The following is an 18,004-nucleotide window of genomic DNA, read 5'->3' as shown; positions in this document are numbered from 1 at the left end:
GAGTGGCTTGAATTTACAACACCTGCCCCGGGCTTTGGGGGGTTATTTCGTTCCCGGAGTTTTCGTTATATGATCTTTGAACTATTAAAAAATGGCTATCTCAGAGTTCTTATCGGCTATGTTTGAGGGAAAAAAAGGCGTGGTGGTGGGTTAGTTGCTTTCAATCTCTTTTGGCTCTTAAAAGTTGAACAAAAACTTTCAATTTTCGATCAAATGAGCCCTCTCCGAAGTTAATAAGAGCATCCCTTCCATAAGAACCATATATGCCCCCGTACATTACTTTAAACGCATCCCCATGAGCCCTGGAGGGTTGTATCGACACCGAAATTTTTGTTTTATGATCTTTGAACTATTTTCAACAAAAAACTGTCACAAATTTTTTATCAGCTGCATGTTGGAAAAAAAGGCGTGGGGGGGGCTAGTTGCCATCTGATCATTTTTGACTCTTAAACAGGCCACTAGAACTTCCAATTTCTAATCGAATGAGCCCCCTCCAAAGTTTATTTGAAGACTCCTTCTATATGAAGTACCACTGGCAAAAAAATGGATAAATAATAAACATTGGAGCAATATAACCTTTACTATAATGAAGGCTATAACGTTACCTCTGATGTATTTATAATGACCGTTTTATTCATATTTTTTCTTAGCTTTGTTTTCTCTCTACGCTGAAGACACCTTGTTTTGTACGGGTAAAATATTTGTTGGATTTTTTGTTCCCTTCGATTTCTTTTACGTGCCAAAGATCTATTTTGTCATTTTCAGATTCATTTCTTTGTTTTGTCATGGCTGGCCAGTTTTTTCAGCTTTCAGCCTTAGATCTTATTTTTGTTACAACTAACGTCTCTGTCAAAAGCTAAGCACAGTGAAGGGTATTAAAAAATCTTTTCCACGGTTTAAGGTGGTGCTTCAATACTAGACATAACTTACTTCGTATATTTTAAAAGATTTGAGTGCGAAAAAGGAAGAAATCCACCGACCCGTTAACTTTGACAACAAATAGGTAAAAATGGAAGCATTATTATTTACCAGCTATTTAGACGGAACGCTCAGTATTTTTCTCAAGCTACAATTGATGACAAAAAACATATATAAATGATTTGATTCAAATTTATTGTTTTTGAATGTAAAAAATCGTTTCTTATATTCTCTCGCATAGGCAAAAACCGCCCTACACTGACACAGAGCTTCAAACATCTAAGGGATCCATATCCCGCCCAGCTGACCAGCTGACCGACTTGTTCGATTCCTTGGGATACTTCTGGATGAAAACCTATCTTTCAAGCGGCATAATGAGTCGATATGATTAAAGGTTTCTCGAGGCCTTGGAATTATTTGGAAGTTGAAGCGACTCTTTCCTTTCTCTACCCTTCGTCTATTATACTTCTCTCTTATTTACCCCTATTCATGTTACTGCTCGTCAGTGTTGATGTCTACATTTCCATCTTTACTGACACCGTTACATAATCTCCACCTGAAATCACCAAAAGTTCTGGAGTCTACCACCCATATTTCTGTTGAACTTCTGAAGATTAAGGATATTCACACATTACACCTCTCGTTCATTGCATTTCAATATTTCCATGGAGACCATCCATCAAGCTTTTCTCGGCTGCTTGAGTTGGTTAGAAATGCCAGCCCTTATGAAACTAGGAACCAGGATGATGTGCTAGTGCCATCCACCTGTGTATTAGGCTAGGACTTTGGTCTGATGGTTGCTGTCGGGCGTGCCTGTAACTCCATTCCTGTTTGGATTCGACAGTCCAGTGCCATAGGCTCATTCAAGAAACAGTTAAAGAAATTTTTCATTAAAAAAAATTAAATTAAATTATAATATTGATCAGCTATTCAAATTGTTTAATTATTCCGATTGAATTTAATTAATTAATTATTTAGATTGAATTAAATTATTTAGAATTGGGTGGTGTGAGTGTTGGATCCTCGATGTATATATATATTTTTTTTTATTGATTTTTTTTTTTTTTTTAAGTAGGTGGTTCGGAGACCAGTTGTAGTCGTGTGAGGATTGGTGAGTAGAATCTAAGAATATTTTAAGGGTGAATGCATTTAATAGTTATTTATATATATTTTTTTTCAAATAATGTGCCATTAAACCCTTTGAGATATTTTGGTTTATAAATGGATGTATATTGATAATAAAAGTAACTTGAACTTGAACGCACTTTGTTCAATTTGAATAGATATGTATGATTTGCATCCCAAACTCAACATTCTTTTAAAATAATTCCTCCATTTTTAGGTATATTTATGGCAATAACTAAAGCTCCCTTTTGCTCGCTAGCGAGAAAAAATTGTGTCATAGTTAGTAAAATGGTAACTATGCCTCAAAACTAAAGTTTAAGAGAAGAGGTTTCAAAACTCTTTTTTTTGTCATAGACAACTTTCAAAATTTTGCTGGTTTCGGTGGACCCCCTGCAGCTAAGTTTCTACTATAATTCCCAAATTCGAGAAACAATGTGATCTGAAGTGTTAAAATAATTTGGACTCCATCCAACTTTACTTTTTTGACATATAATCATAACACAAAAAACAAATAAATTCTTGTCTTATTTAGAACTAAATAAAAAAGTTTTTCTGTAACTGAAAGTAAGGAGCAACATTAAAACTTAAAACTAGATCTACGTTGCATGGGCAACATGAGGTGTTGCGGCAACCTTTGCTCGGCTTCGCCGAGTAAAGTGTTGCGAGAGCAACACTTTGGTTTTGTTTCCTCGCTGCGACTAAACGCTGAAGTTGTTAATCTGTAAGGATGCTAAAATACATACTAGGTACACCAACTCGCAAAAGTTGCAAACTCCTCATTGCTAAAGATGATTATAGCCTTACAGCCGATTACTACTTACAAGTCCCCTACATGTCTTACCACTGGAACCAAATTGGTCTTACCATCAAATACAACGGAAACAAAAAATAGGTACACCAACTAGTAAGAGTTGCGAACCCCTCATTGCCGAGGATGATTATGAGCTAACAGCCGACTGTTGCTTACAACTCCCCTATATGTCTCACAATTGGTATCGGCCTATTTTTGGTTTCAGTGTGTACCTTACTACTGAAGTTGTCAACCCCTTTAAACTTTCAAACTGGTATATCTCATGAAGGAATTTTTGTACAAAAACATGGATGACCTATACTTTGATAAGCTCATCAAAAGCTATCGACTGCCGTCGAAAAAAAAATCTATCTGTCTTAGTTCAAAAGTTGACTTTTTTGCCGTAGGCCAACTTTCTAACGTCAACACTTAGAAAGGAGCGAAGGATAAACTCTCATTTCTTTAGCAATGAGAGAACTTTTAAAGTTTAAGAGGCACATCTGATACCATTTCTCTACCGCAATCCAAGTGCGAAAAACCGAATGATAAACTCAGCTGAAATCACGAACAGAAATAGGTAGAAACAATAGATGGCAGCACTTTCGGACCCGTGGAAAAATGCCGCTTTTTTGCTTCTCTAAATTTTTCTATTTATCACTCAAAGAAGATATATTGGCTGTGGGGCAGGGTAACTGTCGCATATATTTAACACTTATAGATTTTAGTCCATCTTCAATTTGAAACTGGTGCCTACCTGCTTGCCTGCTAGAACGGAGCTTTCCACTCGAAAGCAGAAACATGGTTTGATGAAAGGAAAGCTTGGCTGCATAACTTCAGATAGTCCTCTCTGACATAGGCTATACAACTCCTCTTCACTTCACACACTATAGGCTCTGGCTCAAGGACAAGCAAAAACCATCCTTTTTGGCCCCAGGCAAGAGTTCTACGAAGCTTTCCAAAATGTAAAGTCATATTCATCAATCCGGCCTAAGGTCCACACTTTCCGTAAAAACCGCAGAAGTTAGACCCTTATCACTTTCTAGGAATAAGCTGAAATCGGGGTGCTAGGAACAAAAAAAAAAAAAAAACACGACAAAACCAAAGTGTTGCTCTCGCAACACAATGAACAGAAATTATTCCGTATATGAAAGGGGTTGTGCCCTCCTCAACGTCCCGTTTCTTACGCTAAAGTTTTTTTCTATTATTTTAAAGAGTAGAGTTGTGAGAAAGAGTCATACATCCGCATAAATCCAAAAGGATTTAAGCGTTTTGGTATAAGAGTTCTTTTCACCAGTTTGAGCCTCGTGTTTGCATTTAACTTCACCTAATTTATATTGAAAGGAACTAAAAAGAAGTTGGAAAATTACTAATAATGCTTGACATTACCAGGCCGTGCTGATAATTTGCCTTGATTAGTGTTGGATAATAATCTGACTAACAAATATATCAATATATCGACAATTTTACTTTCTACATATCAAAACTGATATTTGGATCATGTTTTTGCTAAGGTTAACTCTGGGTTTTATCTGGGTTCAACAACAATAATTGTAATTAAAGAATATTTTGCATAATTTTTTCTTTAAACTTTGAGTAATACAAATGAAATGATAAAAAGGGACTTCGATTACATAAATGAATATTACGAAAACCCATATTTGAAATTACGCAGGACAAGCAAAAATTAGGTGTTGGGTATTTTTAGCTATAAAAAAGCAACAAGCCATTGTTTTCCTTGAGAATTATTTCTATTTTTCAATGTTTAGCCGGATAGCCATGAAAACACTCTCAGAAGGGATACTACTGACAGTCATGGGAATTAATTTCGTGGCAACCTCGTATAAGTATTTATATTACCAGACTTATATTATAAGACTTTAGAGGATTAGATTTCCTTTCAGCTATATATAATGTTTTGAAAATCTGTGAAGTCGTGATAAAAACAACTGCTGGTGAACCATGTCTGGCATTCACTTCTGAAACTTCGTCATATAAACTCAACAAACTAGCCTGAACAGGCACCATTGGGGCACTTGCATCTTCTGATACACATTGAGTAGCCAGGAAGGCCAAGTCGATCTTTTTTGCTATTTTACTCCCAACTTAGAGAATATCGTCCGGGAATATATATATTTCCTTTAGACGTGAATCAAGATACTTAGCAAACGGGGTGGGTGTAATCTGACCAAGGCTAACTTAAAGAGCATTTTACCTAACAAAGCCTACCCGAGTTTCTCCGCAACATTTTGAGAGTCTGACCAAACGCAGTTTGAATTTAAGAGTAGACTATGCCAACTTATCTATACAGATATGCATGCTATGTGTCAGTATGTATAAGTCAATGGATTGAATGCGTTATTCTTCTTCTTCTGAGCCATATTTAAAACAAGTTGCCATACTATAACTATTACTAAAAACTCACTGTAGCACCAAGCACCTGAGGCCAACACTTCTTGGCACGTTCCTCCTCCATCCCAACATATTCAAGTTCTCCCACTTTGTACCCTCCAAAGATTCTTCAGTTTTTGAAAAACTTTTCCTCGTGGCATCCTATACCCCCTCCATCCAAGCAATCCGTTGGTGATTTCGCTGGAAACATCATATGATTATTAGCTCAATCCAACAACCTCTGAAAAAACCCCCACACAAACAAGCAAATAAACCTCCTAGACCAGTCTTCTCGCAGAACATGCAAAATTATGTATTTTTGTTAATAACATCTTGAGCGTTCTGTAATAGGGTTTTTGGATTCACTGAAGTTAGTGACGTAGTTTTTATGGAGACCTCACAACCTTATAGGTGTTCTTGCTCAAAAAAAAAAAAAGAAAAAAAGAAAGAAAAAAAGCAACTTTTTTTAGGCTCCTAGCTGTTGGGGGGTAGCTTTGAGATTAACAAACTTTCCATATTCGGAATCAACATAAAAAGATTTTTTTGATGTTTTTACGGTAGTAGGAATTCATTTTTCTCTGAATTTGGTTGCTATTAGCTCGAGTTGCTCTTCACTACAATTTGTTACTAAGAAATATTTGATCTTACACTTTTTTAACTTTTGTTTTTAACATGGTCAATTCCTACTGTATTGACTTAACTTTTGGCAACATCTAATGAATTTTATAATATTTTGTGATCGAATATTTTCATATTTGGTCAATATGACAACACAAGTCACCTTTTATCTATAATTCTTGACCAAACACTGAGTAAAAATTTCTAAAATAATACATGAGGAATAAGCATCTATTACATTGAAGTAAATATGAAAATAAAACAGCTTCAATGTTCCAGTTATATATTTGTATTTGGTTGAAATGTGTTTACTGAGGCAAGTGATGTCACACAGGTCATTTGACTAGATCTTGCAGACGTTCTTCCTCTACAGTTCATAGTAAAGGTTGCCAGTTTGATGCTCGCATGAGGATGGTAACTGTCCCTTCTCTTATGCCGCCTCGAGTCACAATCAATGGCATTATAGAACTCTCTTCTGAATTTTCCTAAAAGGAAAAACTGAATAATAATTATAAACCTTATAGGCGCATCTTTGGGTGTGAGTGTATTAGTTCCCAGCAGGATTGTGACGTGTGGGGGACCCAGAGATTATTCCGTATATGAGGGGATTGCATCCTTTTAAATATATTGCTCTTAACGCTAATTTTTTTTAGTACTTTCAGAAAGTGATCTATCTAAATGTGATCTAACAAAACGACCTAATGATCTAGCATTAGTGATCTAACTAAAAGACCTTTGTGTTATAAGAGTCGTTCTTAGAGAAGTAGGACAAACAGCCAAAATTTAGCATGAAAAGCTAAGTTCTTAGGAGGGGCAAACCTCCTCATATATGGAATAATTTCTGTTCGTTTTAAGTTTTAATGTTGCTGTTTACTTTTGGTTGAGTTTTTTAAAATCGAATTTCCTGTTATTTTTCAAATAATGTCGGGAAATGCGGCTCCCCTCGACGGAAAATCCCCATCTCTCAAAAAGATATTCCATTGAGAGCTCCTCTCCCACAAATTCTCTATTCCCCTCCAAGAACTCCATACTTGCCGAAAAATCCCTCGGATAGTTTCTCGCGGAAGATTCCGCCTGAAAAATTCTTCATATCATACTGTCATTTGAAAAGACTTCGATTTATTACTTGTTTTCAAATCATTCCAAAAATATTCCTTCCGTGGAATTTTCCAGTGATTCCCTCCCCTCCATGGAAAGTTGCTCCCACAAAAGATCTCCCATTTTGAATTTCTCCCGTGGAAAATACTCCCCCCCCCCTCATGAAAAAAAAACTCCAGACAATTTCAACCTCGCTGAAAGTTTCCTTCGCACAATTTCCTCACAGCATCTCCAAATATAAAATTGAGTAAGCAAGGAATAAAACAAAAAAAACAAAAACATTTTGTATTGGAATCCTGAAAATGTCAAAGTGTAAAATTTTCCTTCGAAAGTCTCCCTGTAACTGACTTTCCCATGGAAAGCTATCCCCGTGGGAAATCCATCCCCCCTAATCATAGACCACATATCCTACAAAAGATAAATGCATACTTCCCAATAACAAAAATTATCCATAAACAGTTGAATGTCTACCGTTCTACTTTTCTTTAAATGTCTACCGTCATATTGAAACTTTTGAAGTTTTTATTATTATCAATTCATTTTAATAATATTTTATAATATTCATCATAAAAATTCGAAAACTGAAGTTCCAAGCTTTCAAATTTTCTAATTTGGAAAAAATATGACTTAAGTCTTAACTCTGATCGGTAAAGCAAAAATTGAATGCTTGAAAATGTTGAACATTGTTCAGCTCGAGAAATTAGGAAACGTATAAATGGTAATTTGTAATATAGTTTTTTTTATTTTGACTTTTCAATAAATATAATAAAATGTCACCTGGCCACAAGAATTTTTTTGCTATTTGTTTATTTCAATGCCACACAAGTGACAAGATGGCTTTGCCACTGATTGCCAAACATATGAATTTTCACAAGTGTCCCTAAAGAACACTCTGGTTTTCAGTAGTTGCTAACAATTATTAAATAAAAAAAACTAGTTTTTTAAACTGAAAGTAAGGAGCGACATTAAAACTTAAAACGAACAGAAATTACTCCGTATATGAAATGGGTTGTCCCCTCCGCAGTCCCACGCTCTTTACGCTAAAGTTTGACTCTTTGAGACAATTCTACTTTTTAAAACAATTAAAAACTTTAGCGTAAAGAGCGTGGGACTGCGGAGGGGACAACCCATTTCATATACGGAGTAATTTCTGTTCGTTTTAAGTTTTAATGTCGCTCCTTACTTTCAGTTAAAAAAACTAGTTTTTTTTATTTAATTTCTGAACGTTTTTGAATTAATGCATGTTTGATTTTGGCTCTCCGCACATAAATTATTGAAATGAAATTAGTATATTAATTTTTTTTTGGCTAAATGGCTTTCTCTTAGTTTTGATCAGACGATTTTGAGAAATAAGGGGTGGGGAAGGAGGCCTAGCTGCCCTCCAATTTTTCGGTTACTTAAAAAGGCTACTAGAACTTTTAATATTCAACGAACGTTTTTATTAGTAAAAAATATACGTAACTTAAGAATTAACTTACGTAACAAACTTTTATATTCTTATATTTTTATTATGTGTACGAGGGGGTTTGTACCCTCGTTAATACCTCGCTCTTTACACTAAATCGTAAGTTTTGTCCCAATTCTTTAAGAATGACCCCTGAATCAAAAAGGCCGTAGAATAAATAGTTGAAATCACTAAAAATATTTTAGCATCAAGAGCGAGGTATCTATCTCCTCCTAAATACCTCGCTCTTTATGCTAAAGTATTTTTAGAACCCCTCATATGCGTAATAATCTCTGTTCGTTTTAAATTTCAATGCTATTCCTTACTTTCATTTGAAAAAACGTTTTCATGTTTATTTTTTCATTGTTTTTTTTTATAGTAATGCTAGAAAATCCTGCGCCCTTTTCATTGAATTTTTCTTCCCCCGTGACATATTCCTCAAAGGAAAGATCCTCCCACAAAGCCCTCTCCCATCAACCCCACCCCCCAAACCAAAAAATCCCCATGAAAACGTCTGTACACTTCCCAATAACCATTACTATATGTAAACACTGGTCAAAGTTTGTAACTTGCAGCCCCTCCCTCAGGGATTGTGGGGGAGTAAGTCATTCCCAAAGACATAGTTATTATGGTTTTCGACTATGTTGAACAAAATGGCTATCTTAAAATTTTAATCTGTTGAATTTTGGAAAAAAATGAGCATGGAAGGGGGCCTATTTGCCCTCCAATTTTTTGGTCACTTAAAAAGGGCACTAGAACTTTTCATTTCCGTTAGAATGAGCCCTCTCGCGACATCCTAGGACCACTTGGTCGATAAGATGACCCCTGGGAAAAAAACAAAAAAAAACAAACAAATAAATAAACACGCACCCGTGATTTGTCTTCTGGCAAAAAATACAAAATTCCACATTTTTTAGATAGGAGCTTGAAATTTTTGCTATAGAGTTCTCTGATATACCGAATGCGATAGTGTGACTTTCGTTAAGATTCTGTGACTTTTAATGGATGTTTCCCCCTTTTTTCCAAAATAGGGCAAATTTTCTCAGGCTCGTAACTTTTGATGACAAAGACTAAATTAATTGAAACTTAATATTTAGAATCAGCGTAAAAATTCGAATCTTTTGATGTATCTTTTAGCATCAAAATTCCGTTTTTTAGAGTTTCGTTTACTATTGAGCCGGGTCGCCCCTTACTACAGTTCCTTACCACGAAGTGTTTGAAAAGAAAATAATTCGGTATTTCGGGGCTTCTGACATTATTACTCCTTTGCGGAAGTTAGGCTCAAAATTGAAAAAGGATTATATTTTTTCTCTGGGCCCCTTCCACCTCTTAGTTCGTTTATTTTCCCGTTAGTTTTCACCTGTTTTCGCTTTATAGTTGTGTTATCTCTTAGCAGTTCTTTCGTTAGTTGAGTTATGGTTGTGGTATACATGTTTTATCGCTCGTATAGTTGTGTTATTTTCAAATTATACTCCATAATAGAGAGGCTCCGAACACCCAGCATTGAATATTAAGCTCTTAATTTGACATTTTTTTCTAACGTGACCAGATTCGTCCTGCGCCCTTTTCATTGAATTTTTTCCCCCATGGCATATTTCTCCAAGGAAAGATCCTCCCACATAGCCCCCTCCCTCAACCCTACCCCCAAAACCAAAAAAATCCCCCTGAAAACGTCTGTACACTTTCCAATAACCATTATTATATGTAAACACTGGTTGAAGTTTGTAACTTGCAACCCCTCCCCCAGGGGCTGTGGGGGAGCAAGTCATCCCCAAAAACATGGTTATTATGATTTTCGACTATGCTAAACAAAATGGCTATCTCAAAATTTTGATCCGTTGACTTTGGGAAAAAAATGAGCGTGGGAGGGGGCCTAGATGCCCTCCAATTTTTTTGGTCACTTAAAAAGGGCACTAGAACTTTTCATTTCCGTTAGAATGAGCCCTCTTGCGACATTCTAGGACCACTTGGTCGATACGATGACCCCTGGGAAAAAAAAAAAAAAAAAACAAACAAATAAACACGTACCCGTGATTTGTCTTCGGGCAAAAAATGCAAAATTCCACATTTTTGTAGATAGGAGCTTGAAACTTCTACAGTAGGGTTCTCTGATACGCTGAATCTGATGGTGTCATTTTCGTTAAGATCCTACGACTTTTAGGGGGTGTTTCCCCCTATTTTCCTAAATAAGGCAAATTTTCTCAGGCTCGTAACTTCTGACGGCTAAGACTAAACTTGATGAAACTTATATATTTAAAATCAGCATTAAAATGCGATTCTTTTGATGTAGCTATTGATATCAAAATTCAATTTTTTAGAGTTTTGGTTACTATTGAGCCGGATCGCTCCTTACTACAGTTCGTTACCACGAACTGTTTGATTACTATGCTTGGGTACCCACTTGAAGGTTGGCAAGGACATAAATTTGTGAATAAAAGCTCTCAATCTCTATCTATTTTTGTTATCATTTATGCTACTATATGGTCGTTAAGATGTCAATTTAAGAGAATTTCAGTAATCTAACCGCTCACCTATCTTATGTGTCTTTACAAGTGCCCCTATAAGATTAATCAGATTTCCAATAATCTGTGACAGTTCTTGCTGCACTTGGGTGCCCACTTGAAGGTTGGCCAGACCACAAGATTTACAATACTAGCTATCCATCTCTTTCTTTTTTTCTTCCCATTTATAATACTATCTTCTCGTTAATATGCCAATTTAAGTGAATTTCAATATTGTAACGGAAAAACATGTCAATAAATTGTGAACTCTGGTGTTCAAGACATATTCTTGTAAAAAAAAAGAACACTTTGGTTTGATTATGTTAGAAAATGGATCAGTGTAGAATATATTCATTAAAAAAAATAAAATAAAAATGTTCTGGGAATACTAAAGAAAGAACAAACCAAGGAAAGGTTAAATCAGGGCTGTAATAGCGCTCACGAGAAATAGGAAAGAGTCGGAGCTCATCAGACTAAAAAAAGGAGGTCTGAAACAGCGTTAATTATCAAACTTTGTGACAAATACGAAATATGTCTTAATTTTGACAATGTCAGAGGTATCATAAAGGTTTCTTTAAGGCTGATGAAATGCAAAATAACACAAACTAAAGATATTAAAATAAGCTTTGGAAATCGTTAGTCAGAAATGTAGCAGATTATTATATTTGTTTGCACAAAACAGAAAATAATGTATTTACATAGATAAAACCATAAAATAAATTCTTAGATTTGTATCAATATAAATTCCTTTTGTTTTCTCTGAAAAAAAATTCGAAAATACCGAATAGACGCCAGATGTAGAATGTTAACTTTATACAAACATGCTATATACCACTGAAGATCTCTTTTCACGGTGAATTTGATCTATTACAAAAACAACCGGGAATTTTTAGACGCTTTCACTTCTTTCATCCACCGCAAAAACAGAGGAGGCTTGGGAGAGAGTCCACACTCTCAAATTTCAGAGTTTCTATCTTTTTCTATGAATTAAATTATCGAATTTCATGAAATGTAAATCAAAATTTGCAGGATCGGCAAGTCGGGCTAAGGGAGAGCTATTGTCCAGAAAGGGGCTGGTTCCTCCCGAGCTCTTTTGACAATCGAGGCGATCCGAGTTAGACCTTACTACCCAAACTGTGGCCCGAGTAGAGTAAGATCTATTTCTAAAAATATTTTGATAGCTTGGTTATGATGTATTTTACATTTAAAATACATTAAAGTAATATGTTTGGGATTTCTGGTAATACCGAATTGATACAGAATTTTTTTCACATATAGACAGCTTTATCTATATATGACCACTTATATATCCAGGGGGTAGCTCCAGCATTTTTATTGGGGGGCAAGAAGGTCATATTTAAGATTATTTTCAATTTCTGTTATTGTGTTACTATGAGATGACGGGAAAAGAAATCAAATACAATTCCCTTTCAATACATTCTTCTTCTTCTTGTTCCAGTATCCATTGCTTTTTTAAAGTTGGTTCTGAACCAAAGAAAGTAAGGAGCTCACCTTTTCTTTAGTTTTATTAGCCTGTTAAAAAAACAAAATCGATACAAAAAATGTTTTTAACAGCGTTGCAAAAACATCATAGACGAGACCTGGACAAAGCTGGTTTTTACGGAACTGGTTAAGGAACTGAAATTTGGGCCATCTTGCATTACAAAATAAACGTGCTTATTTTGAATTAATAGTTTACAGAATATGAAGTAGCCCAGTTGTCTCGGTCCTGGAATCACATGTGCTTGCGGTCCTAGCGTTCTTCCACCTGATGGAGGAAGTGGGGGGATGGGTGCACCAAGCAGTTATAAAGTACAGGTAGCCTGTTTCATTCTCAAGTCTTCAATAGGTCATTTTTACCAGAGATTTTGCTTGGTTAAATTAAAAACGTTAAAGCAAATATGGATAAAAATGCACAGGCATCGAATAAACATAACTTAAGAAGTGGACTCAGCTTTTACTCAGGCTGTCAGCACTGGGTTGCTACAGACAACAATAGTGTATACTGTAAACAAGCTTTGTGGTTGTGATGGTAAGCTTAATAAGCTAGGAATTTTTGCCAACTTTGTCGTTAATTTAAAGTGCATATGCCCCTCCCACTTCCTTCAACACCCATGCCCATCATTGGAGACTAAATCTTGCATTTCAATTGTACACTGTTCCAGCAGACCCTTGCATCGTGTCATTCAGTCACATTCGGTTCGAAATTGACGTCTAAATGAACAATTTATTGAATGTGAAGCAGCCCAGCTGTCCCGGTCCTCGGAGCACATGTGCTTGCGGTCTTAGCGTTCTTCTAACTGATAGAAGAGGTGGGAAGGATGAGGGTACCAAGCAGTTAAAAAGTACAGATAGACGGTTTGATTCTTAAGTCTTTAATAGGTCAATTTTCACGAAGCAATAATGAAGAAAAGTCACAATTTATCAGAGATTTTGCTTGGTTAAATTAAGGAACATAACAGCATATATGGATAAAAATGCAGAGACATTAAACAAACATAACTTAAGAAGTGGACTCAGCTTTTACTCAGGCTGTCAGCACTGAGTTGCTGCAGACAACGATAGTGTATACTGTAAACAAGCTTTTGGGTTGTGATGGTAAGTTTAATAAGCTATGAATTTTTGCCAACTTTGTCATTAATTTATAGTGCATATGCCCCTCCCACTTCCTTCAACACCCACGCCCATCATTGGTGACTAAATCTTGCAGTTCAATTGTAAACTGTTCCAGCAGCCCCGTGCATCGTGTCATTCAGTCACATTCGGTTCGAAATTGACGTCTAAATGAACAATTTATTGAATGTGAAGCAGCCCAGCTGTCCCGGTCCTCGGAGCACATGTGCTTGCGGTCTTAGCGTTCTTCCAACTGATAGAAGAGGCGGGAAGGATGAGGGTACCAAGCAGTTAAAAAGTACAGATAGACGGTTTGATTCTTAAGTATTTAATAGGTCAATTTTCACGAAGCAATAATTAAGAAAAGTCACAATTTATCAGAGATTTTGCTTGGTTAAATTAAGGAACATAACAGCATGTATGGATAAAAAATGCAGAGACATCAAACAAACATAACTTAAGAAGTGGACTGAGGTTTTACTCAGGCTGTCAGCACTGAGTTGCTGCAGACAACGATAGTGTATACTGTAAACAAGCTTTTGGATTGTGATGGTAAGTTTAATAAGCTATGAATTTTTGCCAACTTTGTCGTTAATTTATAGTGCATATGCCCCTCCCACTTCCTTCAACACCCACGCCCATCATTGGTGACTAAATCTTGCAGTTCAATTCTACACTGTTCCAGTAGCCCCGTGCATCGTGTCATTCAGTGGCATTCGATTTCAAATTGACGTCTAAGCAAGTCAGAAAGTAAACCCTTTAAATTGCTATTGTTGAAACCTTATACAGGAAATTACAACACCTCTAACTGAACAACAAGAACAAATTATATTTTTACAAGGGCAGCAGGGGTATGTCATCTTATTCTTCTCCGTTGCTATTGAGGCACTGAAACAGTGTACAGAGCTGTTTAAGTACTCATAAAAACTAATCCTTAAACCAAATCTTATTTTTATTAGACATAAAGTGACACGTGGTTCACTAAAGCACCATTAAGGCAACGTTTTTGGAATGAAAAGGCTGGGCTGGACGCATGTAAATTATTGGGAGCTAGTTATGGGCTAATTTATGAATTAATTTTTATATTTAATGGCTCTCTATAAATTTGACTTGATAACACCATCATTATGTGCTACATGGCACCCGAAAAATACACTATGGGTTGTTTTTGTGTTTAAAAAGATATAAATAACATCAAAGGATGTTGTCCAATGAAAAAAGTTTATGGACAAAAATTCCCACACCCCTGCGGAAATTCTCCTACATGGAGACTCCCCCTGAAATTTTTTCTTATATTTGAAATAGCTACAGTATTTTTAATTTAAAGTATTCAAAAAAATGTTTAGTTTATCAACTGCCCGTTGAGCGATGTTTGATTAAGATTATCAAGAAAATTTGAACAGTTCTTTGCAGTATAGCGGTTGAAACCTTACGTTGATTGATACTTGTGAGGAATGCCAATTGGATGGGAAAAAATGACACCTAGAGTTTGGAAGTCATCTTACTCTTTGTAATTTTGTTAAAAAGAGAAAAATCCTGAAAATTACATAATTTCTTTTGTTTGAATTGTTGCATACATTTCTGGAAATGGGAGGGGTACTAAATATTTTTTTAACGTTTGAAATTCCTTTCGCCAAGTGAGGCTCGGTCTCCTAGTGCTGCATATTAAAACTGATACCACTTAGGATTTTAGTTGGTGGTTTAGATGTAATCATAAAGCATCTAATATATATATATATATATATATATATATATATATATATATATATAATATATATATATATATATATATATATATATATATATATATATATATATATATATATATATATATATATATATATATATATATATATATATATATATATATATATATATATATATATATATATATATATATGTGTGTGTTTGTTTGGATTCATTTTATACTTCTTGCAAAAGACATTTCATACACCAGGCTGGTGCAGACATAAATGTCACACAGGTAGCACTGGTGTTCCGTTAAATATAATGAAAAGAGAAATCACCAATGCAGCAGCACAAACACATTAAAAAAAAAGGAAGACAGAAGGAGAAAAGGAAGACTGTTTTCCTACATTAGTGATTAATATAGATCAGCACTTGAATAAAGCCTTAACCCTACTCATTCATACAATAACATTGGTTAAACAGCATAGCCATACACAATCAACCTTAAGGAATAATCCATGGACAGGCAGTCGTGTCATAAAAAAGTATAAGTCGTCATTTATCAAACAATAAAAACAGCAAAGGCAAATAATTCAGAGGCAACAACCCAACACAAGGGCTCATCAGGAGAATACACACTTGCCTATAGGGTTTTGGCACTTTAAATTCTCTACCCAGGCAAGTGACATGCCTACCATAAATTCCCCATAGTATCCCCGCTTTAGGTTACACCCCCAAAACATATGCCTATGAAAAAACAAGCAAATGTAGAAATATAGAACAAAAGGTATTTCAGTAACAAATAAGAGATTTTGGAACTTTTATTGCAGTTTTGATTTAAATATTTGAAAGTAAAAAATTAAAACAAATAATTCCTGGAGCCAATTTGATCTATCTAAATGCAGTATGAATGTTATTATAAAAAGAACTATTTTATTTTCTTTTTCAATGATTTCTTTCTCCTGTCTTTTAATGAAAAAAAAGATCTTATTTTCAAGGATTTCTTGACTTTCAATGATCCAATCCTATTTGCAGATGCAGAAGGCATATTCGTATACATTTTTATAAAGTTTTAAAACCAGAAAACTTTTTCTTGAACTGATACATTTCAGAAATTAAAAAACCCTTAACCATCAGGGGAAAAATGACATGAGCAAACAGGAAGTATAGTACTTTTTTTGCAATTTTGCCGTTAACTAGGCTCACCTATTTACTTGGTGATAAGGTTTCATAGGCAGTATATTTGTATAAATATTAATGTTGAATATTTTAGGAGGAGTAATGGGACACTGTTTTTCATTTTTTTTTATTGAAAATGAGGGTGGATTAATTAAAAAAATCTGCTCAAAGTAAACAGTGAACTTGAAACTTAAAACAAGAAACAGTTTTAAAGCTACTTAATTAGCAAGCAGAAGAGGGGAAGGAACCCCCCGCAAGCGCCGTACTGTACCCGCTGGTATTCAGTTACCCGAAAATTGCGGGGAAAAGGTGAGGGGGTACTTACGCTTCCCTTGTTCCTGGGTGATTTCAGTAGGCGTTCATTCAGCGCTCGACGCGTGAAGGTGTATTGTGTGCGAAAGAAAATAAAACGTTCAAGATTCTGGACTACTTTCAGCTCTCGAGCAGTGAAGTTCGTTGGTATGACACAAGAGACTATTTACGAATATATATACGCGCCTGTCCTGAATTTCGCTCAGACAAGTTTGCGATATGCCGATATTTCCCGTGACGCGGTGGTTGCTACGGGAAGTAAATTTTACGGAAAAGACATTCTGTACGCTGCGCATTGCAAACTGAACGATATTTTGCGGCAACTTGGAGATGAATATGTAATGAAGGACCGCCGAGCTGGTTTGCAGAGTGATGTTTTCATGGGTGATTTATACGATGCTATCAAGAATGCAGAAAACTCAGCCAATTTCACCTATAGATTTACTATCTGGAAAATTGGCGAAGTGCCTAGAATACCGCAAGATGTGCTGACTTCTCTTTCAATTAGAGTTAACGAGTGCACAGAGAAAATAGAGGGACTAATCGATCAGTGTAAGATCTACCTTCCGTCAGGCCCTACTGTCTGGCCCCCGCTACCGAAACCAGAAAGACTTGAGAATCCTGTAGTGATAGCGAATGTGCCGGCGGAAAGCCTTGAATCATGTGCCAAACAGAAGGAATTTATCGAAAAGAACGGTGGAAAAGGACATATTCGCCAGATCACTCAACGAAAAGGTGGGTTAGTTGCCTTTCTCGATACGGCGGATTCAGCTCAAATCCTCGCAGACATGTTGAAAGAAAATGTCCGTGATGTCAAGGTTTCTTACCGGAAACCAAAGTTTTTAGCGGTGGCAAGATTCGTTCCTCCGGCAACCACAGAGGAAGAAATTATTGCTGCGAACTCCGAAGTTACGGAAGTCCACCGGTTCGGCACCTCTGGCACAGTGAAACTTGTATTTAAAGACTCGTTCGCGCGAGATCAGACAATTAAACGCGGAATATTTGTAGACTACACCCACTTCCGGGTTGAGGCCTATAAAGAGCTCCCCAAGAGATGTTTTAACTGTCAATCTTTCGAGCACCTCTCTAGTGCCTGCAGCAACGCTCCGAAGTGCTCTAAGTGCGCCGGTGCCCACGTCGCATCACGGACGTCCCCATGCACGTCCACCACAGTTAAATGTGCTCTATGCCCAGAAGGCCACAACACCCACCCCTCATACAGCATGAGATGCCCACTAGTTAGAAATGCTATGAAAAAGCCTACTACAACGAAATGACTTCTCTCTCCATCATTTGCCGAAATATCTATGGGCACAATTCAGTCAAACT

At 36.1% G+C, this 18,004-nt stretch overlaps 1 protein-coding gene across 3 annotated transcripts in view; it reads right to left on the bottom strand.

The window, feature by feature from the left end:
- Positions 1-6,056: 6,056 nt before the first annotated feature.
- Positions 6,057-18,004, bottom strand: part of LOC136033983 (orexin receptor type 2-like) — a 232,175-nt gene continuing 220,227 nt past the window's right edge. For 2 of the 3 annotated variants that reach the window (XM_065715012.1, XM_065715013.1), the window contains one exon: positions 6,057-6,324. In XM_065715012.1, coding sequence (XP_065571084.1) covers positions 6,119-6,324 — 206 coding nt within the window. In that variant the 3' untranslated portion in view covers positions 6,057-6,118. Of the gene's footprint in view, positions 6,338-18,004 lie in introns of all 3 variants that reach the window. The other variant, XM_065715015.1, reaches the window with a different exon arrangement.

Source organism: Artemia franciscana, chromosome 12 (genome assembly GCF_032884065.1).
Source record: "Artemia franciscana chromosome 12, ASM3288406v1, whole genome shotgun sequence".
Taxonomy (NCBI): domain Eukaryota; kingdom Metazoa; phylum Arthropoda; class Branchiopoda; order Anostraca; family Artemiidae; genus Artemia; species Artemia franciscana.
The sequence above is the reverse complement of the archived record's forward strand: the minus strand, read 5'-3'. Positions and strand labels throughout refer to the sequence as shown.